The sequence below is a fragment of the Stegastes partitus genome, unplaced genomic scaffold, assembly GCF_000690725.1.
Source record: "Stegastes partitus isolate 25-593 unplaced genomic scaffold, Stegastes_partitus-1.0.2 Scaffold1853, whole genome shotgun sequence".
Taxonomy (NCBI): Eukaryota; Metazoa; Chordata; class Actinopteri; family Pomacentridae; genus Stegastes; species Stegastes partitus.
In genome coordinates, this window is record NW_007579584.1 from 109,764 (window position 1) to 120,507 (window position 10,744).

Here is a 10,744-nt window from a genome sequence, read left to right on the forward strand (position 1 = left end):
GTATGAGCTATATGCCATGGCATACATAGTAATATATGCATCTTACTGCAGGACAAGTAAGTTTAAAAACATTTTGCTCTTAATACTCACAATCACAAGGAAAAAGATATAGTTCACCAAAAAGAATCCAAATGTAACCTGGAGTTGCTTATTTTTTTAAGTTGGAACAAAGGTCAAGTAAAAATAAACCTTATTTATTAAGTCACATACCAAGCACAACACAAAGGTCCTGTGTTTGTGTGTTAGTACTATTATTAATTTTGGCTCTCTATCAGAGTAACAATTGCCATTCAGTATCACAGCTGTTCTTTAGCTTGTGAAAATTCAATCTTTTACCATCTTCGATCATACACAACAATCGCCTTGACGATAAGTAAAGGCTTTATTTCATTTTTAAATTCCATATTTTTTAAAAAACAAAAAAAAGTGGCAGTGAAATAATAATAAAAAAAATCATAGCAAGCTTTTGTGAGTTTTAGCGCATCTCCAATTAAGCCTTCATTATGTCACAGTTAGGTGGCGTTATTAACAGAGAGCTAATAGTTAATGGAGGCCAAAGAAGGTGGCATATCATGGACGTGTCCTTTTTCCTGCAGTCACCCATCCACAGCAGAGTCTAGTCCCTGTCTATCTGTCAGCCTGTCAGTCTCCCTGCCTGCCTCCCCCCGGGGATGCTACTGTGCTTAAACATCCCTCCAGGCAGGATCCAAAACTCTGACAGGGGCTCAGCCGATCCTTAAAGGACTGAAAGTGAAGATGTGAAGCCTCGAGAATGTGTTGAGGAAGGACTGATTTTAAATAGGTGGCCTCTCAGATAGAAGCAGCATCACCGCTGTAGGGCATAGTTTTTGCCCCATCCTCCCATCCTCTGCCCTCACTGCAGGCAACAAGCTGCTGGGAGACACGGCTATCTGAGCTTCATACGTCCGATAAGTGAGCGCTGACACACTCAGGAGAACAGAGTGCATCCTGGCATGAAAAATCTGCAGGGACTTCAGCCTTTTCCTTCCGAGGTAGAGCGTGGTCAGCCAAACCCAGGGGCATGTTGGCGCAGCAAACTGCAGCCCGATCCCACTGAAGGCACACTGCATGCTGGGAGGTCACTGTGAAGGTCACTGCACTTTTCAGTACACTGCTAAACATGGACGTTAATACAGAGGATGCACAGGACTGTAGAAGCACTGCGGGCCAGCCGACCCTTAAAGCCATGCAGATGAGTTGCATCCTCTTGTACTGGAAAGCTGCAACATCACGCTGCTTTCATTGCTTTCTAGATTTCTCTGAAAGAACCCTGAGGCTCTGGTGCTGTAGAGACCAACTGCTATACCGAGTTGTCATATCTGCTGGATATATTATAAATTAAAGAATGATCACAAGCGTTTAAAGCCAGATTGTGTTATTGACAGGTGATATTTATGTGCTGAAGGAGCTGGTTGCCAAAATCTTGACCTTGTTTTTTAAGGTGACAATGAAAAATGATTCAGCATTTCCACAGATATTTATTTTTAGTGGGTGAAAACACAACATTTAAATTATCATGAGACTGTCTGACTTGACTGATAGACGACTGAAGTCTTCTGGTATTTATCGTTTAGTGTAACAGACGTACTAACTAGTATATTAACAATTAATGAACAAAACCAAAATTAAAACAGATAATTTTTTAAACATACTGCAGGTTTATTTTTTTAAAGGTTGACAGAAAAATCTGCAAGACATTTGGGGAAAAGCACTCCATGTGTATGCTGGCAATGTTACGATACCAGAAATGTGGTCAGAACCAATGCTTATCAAATTCAATACCCAGAAAAAAACCAAAACAAACAAACAAAAAAACCAACCAAGTAAATGTGGTTAGACATAACCCTTTGCACAGCATGCTAAAACACACACGCGACATAATATTGCCAAACTATAATGGTGGTAGCCTGCTAGCATCATAAGCATCAACCAGCTCAAACCAACCTATCGCTACGTCAGCCGACACAAGCTCACATTAGCCTTTGTGATCACTGTTTGTGAAACATCGCTACTACTGATTGGACATAAACAGTTTGATCATATGTTGTTAAAAGGAAGGTAATAATTCTAATAGCTCTAATCTTGAATTCTGAGTACAACGTCAACTTGGTTCGGAAGCATTGATTCTCGCAAACACATGCATTCAACGACACAATTCTTTTCTTCTCCATTTTGACCCCATAACTGCACTCATAAGATGAAAATAAATCCCTAATTATAAAAAGTATTCAGGCTTTAGATTATTCTGCAGATGCATTGTAGCACTATTAATTCGGATGTTCATTTAATAGCGATTAAATTTCATGATTATGTGTTCAGTTGTTTCTGAGATTCAACATTTTAAAGTCATTTGCTTCGATATGAAATAGGCTTAGCAGCAGCTTTATGAAGGTGTTATTTTGAGCAAAAATGGACAACACTTGTAATATTTTGTGGCTAAACACCACTAGCATGTCTCTTTGTATTGCAGGAAATCAAATCCCCCAGACAGCCAACTTCTTGAATCAATAAATGATGACAGTGACCACTAATATCAGTCGCTTAGCAAAATAAAAAGGCAAAACCACCTCCCTTTTCCTTTCAAAGTTTGCCTGCAACTGAGCCTCTCTGAGGTTTCTTCAACTTTGGTGTCACCTTGAGATCTCGCACTATTAAACAGCCCCACTGTCAACAATCAATAAATTTGGTCTGGCCCTCTATCCCTCTTTTGTCTCGGCAAATGAAGCTGATGGATGAAAAAGAGCCCCGTGCACTCTGCCAGGTAATGTGCTGTGAACGGCCGTGTCAATAATTTCGGGGTTAACGGGATGCGGGGATGGAGGCCGAGACGGCGGAGGTGAATTTAGGAAGAGCGATGCGTTCAGAGCGGGACACAGGAGCAGGGTCAACTCTCAGGACAACTTAATATTTAATCAACCCCCCTCAACCGTAACCCTAAACCCCACAATCCCCTCCGGACGGGCAAGGAGACGACGGCGAGAGGAGGAGGGAGGGCGAGATGACACTTTATCTTTCAAACTGTCTTGTGCTTTGACTGAGTGCGAATTAAGTGACAGAGAGATGGAAAAAAGACAAAGAAAAGATGAGACGGGGGACGTTTGCTGGGTGACAAAGACGACGAAATGACCGTGTGTAGCAGACAGAGACAGACAGATGAAAGAGAAATGGAAGGAGGTGAATAACGGCTCTAAAGTCTTCTTCGTCACACAGATTGGAGCTCAGTGGCCGGGCTGTTTCGGGCAAGGTTAAAGAAAGCGATGAGCACATCACGATGCTGAATGATGGCATGATGGATGTAGGTGGGACAGGGAGCAGAGACATTACAGTGTCGGGTCAGAAACACATTCATAAAGGTGCTCGCTGCTGATGCATGAAGCTGTTAAAGCTCCGGCTTAACAGCTTCAGTCATTTCCATCCAATTATCATAAAACAGGTTGTCCAGGAGGGTGTTTTGATCAGCCAGGTCAAGTTTAAAGGTTTTACACATTACAAAAAAAAAACACAGATAAAGATCGAATAAGTAATTTAGATATTAAATATTACAATTTTATACAAGCAAATCTGATTTAAAAACATTTAGAAATTTTTAGCCAAAACTGGCTAACGTTAGCCTTTGTGAACACCGCAAGGGATCACTACAGTACTACACTGGATATAAACAGTTGTATAGTTTGTTGTTTAGAACTAAAGCTCTCATTTTCAGTCATGATTTAAATTCAGCTTGTTTTGTAAGGATTGGTGCGTGCATCTTCGTCTCTCCATTTTGACCCTATAACAACATTTTTCCAAAGCTTTACAAAAAGTAAAGCTTTGTAGAAAAAGTGCTATCTCTCTGAAAAGAAAATGTAACCGCAGCATAAATAACGACACTTTGTTGACTTTATTTACTCCCTGTTGTCTACAAAAAGTTTCATTTCTGGTTTTTCTGTCGTTGGGATATTGCTGCTGTCTGACTTAATAGTCGTGATTATTTTGCAGCAGAAACCTCATCTGTAGAAATTTGCCAAACTTGGCAAAATTGAAGCTGTAAAATTTCAAACTAGAACTCAGTCAGCGCAGTTATCCACCAAGGCCAACGCCCTGTATCGCAATTTTAAAAAGTGATCCAGATCTGCACCAAAACTATGTGAGTTCTTCCTTTGGCTATGTTTAGCCTCTCCACCATGTTTCATGAAATTTGTCCTTATAGTTTTTTGGTAAAAGTAATAAATACATAATCTGTCTATAGATGTTCAAATTCAATAGGCTAATTTCAGATCCTGGTCCAGCATAATGTCAGCTCTGCTAGCAAAATTTTACTAAAAGCCTCCTCATTAAAAGATTTATGTGTCTAGTTTTACCTCCTAATAACCTTACAAATACACCTGAAGAGGTGAATAAGAGTTTAAAGAGGTGTCACGTGACCAGCAGAGTGGAACTTGATTGGCTGTAAGTTCAATTTTAGATAGAATCCAATGCTTATCTTAACTGAACTTTTAGTTAATAAAAGTGTAATTTTGAGATCTAAATATGAGCAAGTTGAATAATCAACAGTGATAATTATAATGTTTATGGAGTAAATATACCATAATGTCCTCTGACTGTTATTATTACTCTGGCTTCCAGTCATTTTGCTTCTGTGGCTTCCAGCTGAGAATCACTGACATGTAAGTTATATATTAATTTGTGAACAATGTGAAAATAGAACAGTGTCTTATTCAGCTTTTGACTAGGTGGCAATACAATGTAAAGTGTGTAAATTCTTCGCATATGTCAGTGAAAAGTTTTGGCTCGATGGTGGCTCGAGCACAAAGGTCGAGAGGTCACCAGAATCAGTAGCATTTATCCTCTGGGGACGACAAATCATCGAATCAAATTTCAGGGCAATCTGGTTGTTGAAATGTCTGCTGTCGACTAAAGTGCTGGATGACACAGGAGCCCATTTTAAATCACATCAAAAACACATTCGTCTGTAATCCAAATAGGTGCTATTTTCTCACACAGGAACCTTTCACACCAAAGCTGAATGTACAGAATATGAAACCTGTGAACATACTGTGCCTCCTCCTGTGTTCGGTCAGTGGGATGTTGATCTATACTGCATGGATTTTTATATTTTCTCTCTTGTTTCCTGTCTAGTCTCTTAAACAGCATTTTGATCATACTGCAATATCTGATCAAGAAATATCCATCATTTATACCTAACTTTTCTTGACATTTCATTTTCTATATTGCCTGATAGTCATTATTAGGTCAAGGTCAGATCTTAATTACCAGTAAACCTTATGGCTTTGCCTCTACAAACACATAATTTATTCTGTGTTTGCTAATGTCAGAGAAATGATTCAGACCTTGACCTCAACACACTTCCAGCAGCTCATTCTGGCGCTCCTGCTGCCAACCATTTATTTTCCGTTCCTTCTTGTCTCAAGGTCGTGCTCGAAAAGACCTGCGTTCAAGGCTTTTGGATGCCAACCGGTAGGCAGCTCTCCAATGCAGGAACCCAAGGCATCTGCAAGTTGGCACAAGCATTTACAGGAACAACCCTCGCAATCAGTCTATTCAGCCTTTGTTTTTATTGCAGCGTAGGGTCCAACAACATCGACTGTGATGTTAACTCTGAGTGTGGCATAAGAGTGACAACTAGTTACTGGACACAACTCCAGTTTCATGACCCAGTTTGGTGAATTTTATATCGTTGATGACGATGGTAGAGAGGAGACGGCTGCTACTTGATGAAGATATCAAGAGGGTTGAGGAAGTGATGCTTTTAGTCCTCTCTGAGTTAAACCAATCAGTATTTAGCTTCTCTTAGTTAAGTCAGTGTCAAAACCCTCATAGCAGTTTATCAGCCACTCATAATTAACTACCCTGGAGTAAATATTCTTTTGTCCCTTGTCGGTTTTTGCATTTGGAACAGGCACAAAGGTTCAGGCCATCCTTAAATGGCCTACAAGTTCCTGCAGTGGAAAATGTCAAATAGCGCTACCAACAACAAAAGCATGGCAGTGTTGTTGCGTTTACTTCTCGTTCCACCTCATCATAAGCTCATGCTGCCTTTTTTTTTTGGTTTAGTTTGGCACCTGAAGTTTGTGTTGTCGTTTACATAAATAAAAGTAATTTTCACCATATGTTGGTGCAGAAAAAAAACACAAGTTGGTGCATAAAGGTTGACCAGAATGCCAGAAATTAAGTGTTTTAATTTCCTGAGGGAGGACGCCCTGACCCCCTGCTTAATGTGTCCCACTCAGTGTGAAAGCTAAATCTACTAGCAGCAAATTATTTTGTGAATAATCTTTTTCTTCAGCATCATCAGTAACCATCTTACTGTAGTTACTGATGAGAGTCCAGTGAAGGTTGAGCATCCAGCCAACTGTGGCCACCGCTTGGCACTGCAAGCTGCCTATCAGCTCGCCCGTGGGCTCAGGGCGGCTTTCCCACCGAGCAGGCCAGCCGCCATGAAGCCTGAGGGGTGCTTAGAGGAGGGGAGGGGGGGGATAAACGATGAAGAGCAAGCCGAGGGGAGGCGGGGTAGTGATGAATGGCAGCAGGTAGGCAGGCAGATGGGCCGTCGGGACCCCCTGCAGGTCCCCGTGGAGGTGCAGGCGGCCGAGTTCAGCACTGAGCCACCCAGCCCGGCGTCAGCACTTTGGGGAGAAGCTGGGGAAAGTGCTGAGGCGGCAACCACGTAGGGAGATGAGGTGAAGTGGTGAAAATTTACCCAGGCTGATGAAAGTTTAAGTGTGCATGTTAAACAGGAGAGAGAGGGAGGTGAAGTCTGAGAGGCTAAAAGGATGGCAGGAGGTGACTGTTGGGGAGATTTTTTTTCCTCATTGTTTCTCCTGCATGACTCAAACAACTGTCTTCTCCGGCGTGATTCTAATTTTACCTGACACCTCAGGGTGCAGCGCAGCTCTTTTTTTTTTTGACCCTGGCTTGACCTCAAAAGTAACATCATATCCCGCTTCCAGTTTTTTTTTTTGCTTCTTGATAATTAGCTGCAAGGACACTGTTTTGTTTCAAGGACGCCGGCTGCATCCCTCTGCACTGCGGCCTGGCTCATATACATGCCAGAGCCTCGTAGCGCTCTCGTTCCGCTGCCTTTCACATGGAGCTACGTGAAGCAGCCGGTTCGCTCTGTGGTCTGCGGAGAAGTGTGCGGTGGGAGGGAGAGGTAGAGTCAAGCGGTGTGATTACATAAGGTTGGGTAACAGGCTCACTGTGGGGAAGCACACTCACTAGACAGTGTTGATGGAGTCTTTCACAGGCCTGATGGGGTGTTGATTAGGATGTGCTCACACACAAGGACCAGATGCTGAAACGGATCCTAATGTGCTTCTCTGTCTTTGTATTCTCGCTCCCTCTGATTTATCCTCATCCCTGCCATTTCCCCTCTTTCTTTGCTGCCCCTTTGGCTGTCCTCCTCTCTGTGCGAACACCAAATCATATCCCCATTCTCTCTTCTCCTCCTTCCCTCCCCTTTTGGCCCTCCGCTGATTTCCAGGTGCGGTGCGAGCCTCCAGCATCTTCCCCATCCTCAGCGTCATCCTGCTCTTCATGGGAGGCCTGTGTATAGCTGCCAGTGAGTTCTACAAGTCACGCCACAACATCATCCTCAGTGCAGGGATCTTCTTTGTGTCTGCAGGTGAGTCAGGACAATCTGTCCAACAATGTGCACTTCAATTAGATGAGTTTTAGCTGAATAATGAGCAACCACACTACATGAATACCTCCTGCAGCTATTTCACAGTAAAAGCCTTTCACTGTTACTTTATTATTTTATGAATCACATCTTTATTAAATCACCACAAAATGTGTTTTTATTTATTTATCAAACTCTTGTAGCCATACTTGCTAGTTGTCCATGGTAATAAATATAATTCAGTTTGGTTCCCATTCTGTATTACCATTTTTCCCTTTTATCCAAAGACAAAGTCATGGTTGCCTTCATAGGTCTCTACTACTGAACATTGAACTTGGCCCAGTTGAATTCTGTTTATAAATTCAAAACAGAAACATAGAAGGCCGTTTTACAACAACACAATATTTTATACTCCTCTAATGCTGTGTCCACACCAGACGCGAGTAAAATCATACACGCGAATGATTTACATGTAAAGTCAATGTGAAGACGCGATTACACGCAAGTAAACGACCCTCAGCGCAGATTGTGCAATTAGCATGGTGCAAATGACACGAATTGAGCGAGTTATTTGCACAACTGACATAATTCTCGCTGCGTTACATACGCGAAAGATGCAAATTCGCGTTGGACGTGCAAGTTGAAAACTGAACTGTAGCAATTTTTCGCGCCATGATTGCCAATCAGCGTTGAGATTCTCTGGTGATGTCAAGAACATGATTCATTCAGTTTTTGCAACGACACCGTGAATATTGATTGATTTACTCACCGTAGAAGATAAATTTTATTTTATTTATATATTTTTATTTTTCCTTTATTTAACCAGGTAGGTTAATTGAGAACAGGTTCTCATTTACAATAACGACCTGGACCAGAGGCAGCACAGAGCAGAAAATACTGAATCACTAAATCACTCCAAAAAAACGCTAAAGTAGCCACATTACTAGCCAAGGCAGATCTCAGTGCTCAGCAAACTGGCTGTCCCTCTCTAGTCCACAGACAAGAATCCCACCTCTTCAACTTAGCAAGCTAGCGAGCCAAGTTGCTTGCTATCGCAGGCCTAGCAGGATAAACCTCCGCTGGCCCCGCTGTGGTCAACGTACTCCTGCTGGTGACCGCTCATCCGTGTTATTGTTGTATGTGGCGTGGAAAAAACAGCGCTCTCTCCCAGTAGCAGAGCAGCTGGGATACAGTGCCTGTAGTTGGTATCCTGGAGGGATATCCTGGTACCGATCCTCTCCAACAGGTCGTCAAACTGGGTCCAGGTCAGCTGAAAATAGCACTGGAAGCGGCCGTCATCCAGGCGCAGCTCCTGGAGAAGGTGGTGGAATTCCCCAAGCTGTGTGCATCTCTGGAGGATCCGATGGACCATGGCGGTGTCTGGAATCCAGACACAAATCTTGCTGCGTTAAACGCACAAATGACACAAATTATTAGAGGCTAAAGGCTGAGTCATGCTTTCTGCGTATCGCAGTAGAACCATGTGCGCATCTGTTGTTTGCTTTCAGAGTGTGCATCGACCATGTGGAAACCATGAACTGGCCTTCACTTATCAAAGTTGATGGGTTCCTAGTTTGGTACAAAAGTATCTGCGCACCACCACATTCATGTTTACTGTACAGACATGACAGTGGTGTCCTCTCATGTCATTATTCCACAATGCAAAACTGTTCCTCTAAGTGGTTGTCATACCTGCTTCTGTAATTAAAACTGCACCACCGCATAAATCAGAAGGACTGAATTGAAATATCTTGAGCTGTTGGTTGAGTCTTGTACGGCAGCTACGAGTCACTTCTTCTTTTGTCTTCCATTCTCTTCTCTTGATTCTGTTGCTGGGCTAAAAGCCACCCACTGGGACTCATCTCTAAAAATATGGTGTCCCTGACACACTTTCCCTATGATCCATCTTCCCAGATATACCATGTCAAACATTTGTGTGACTAAATCAACAACTCCATACTGTACATACACTATATGTGGATATATGATGGATTCTAGTACAGAACACAGCTCCAATGTGGATTATTTTACGCTCTGTCTCAAATGATCTGCATTAAGACATGAAGCCACCCTATTTCTCACTGCAAGGGCAAAGATTAGGAGTCCAGTATCAGTCATGTTAGATGGAGAGTTGGACAGGATTGGTACACTGTGTACAGTGCATGAATCAGCGCTCTCAACACACTTAGTATGATCCTGCATATTCAGTTACCAAGAATAATCCTATGAGCTCATCTCCACTGATACTTTCTGTCTTGTTTTCTTCTTCTCTTTGTCCTTTTCTCCATCTCATCTCTCCATGAACTCATTACCCACAACTCTCATATGACGCCCTTCCTTCTTCTCTCATCCCGTCAGGCCTGAGCAACATCATCGGGATCATCGTGTACATATCAGCCAACGCGGGGGACCCTTCAAAAAGCGACTCGAAGAAGAACAGCTACTCTTACGGCTGGTCCTTCTACTTCGGTGCCCTCTCTTTCATCATGGCTGAGATGGTGGGCGTCTTGGCCGTGCACATGTTCATCGACCGCCATCGACAGCTGCGAATAGGGGCACGCGCAGCCGACTACCTCCAAGGCTCGGCCATAACGCGGATCCCTAGCTACCGCTACCGCTACAGGCGCCGCTCGCGCTCCTCCTCCCGCTCCACAGACCCATCACATTCTCGCGACACCTCGCCAGTGGGCCTCAAGGGCTTCAGCGCGCTGCCATCCACGGAGATCTCCATGTACACGCTCCCCCGGGACACCCTCAAGTCCTCCGGCACGCCCACCGCCACCTACAACTCTGAGAGGGACCACAACTTCCTGCAAGTCCACAACTGCATCCAGAAGGACCTGAAAGACTCGAGCCACACCAACACAGCGAACCGCCGCACCACGCCTGTATGAGGGAAGTCGACACAGGCCAGGCCAGCCCGGCGAGACCAGGAGACACGGGAACCCCTGTGGGTGCAGTACGCCCCAGGAGAAGATGGATTTCCATGTTTATAGACATTTGTTCTTTTTGTTCAGCTGCATGACTTTTCCATTACCATTGTTGAGAGAGTTTCAACAAGTCTGCTGTGTTCCTGGATTGAATGGCAGAAGCGTGAGAGTG

General features: G+C 43.5%; 1 protein-coding gene across 1 annotated transcript in view; it reads left to right on the forward strand.

Annotated features, from left to right (window-relative positions):
* Positions 1 to 10,536, forward strand: part of LOC103372897 (voltage-dependent calcium channel gamma-2 subunit) — a 93,994-nt gene extending 83,458 nt beyond the window's left edge. Inside the window, exons 3-4 of the mRNA XM_008302672.1 lie at positions 7,505 to 7,645; positions 10,001 to 10,536. Coding sequence (XP_008300894.1) covers positions 7,505 to 7,645; positions 10,001 to 10,536 — 677 coding nt within the window. The remainder of the gene's footprint in view (positions 1 to 7,504; positions 7,646 to 10,000) is intronic.
* Positions 10,537 to 10,744: the final 208 nt, after the last annotated feature.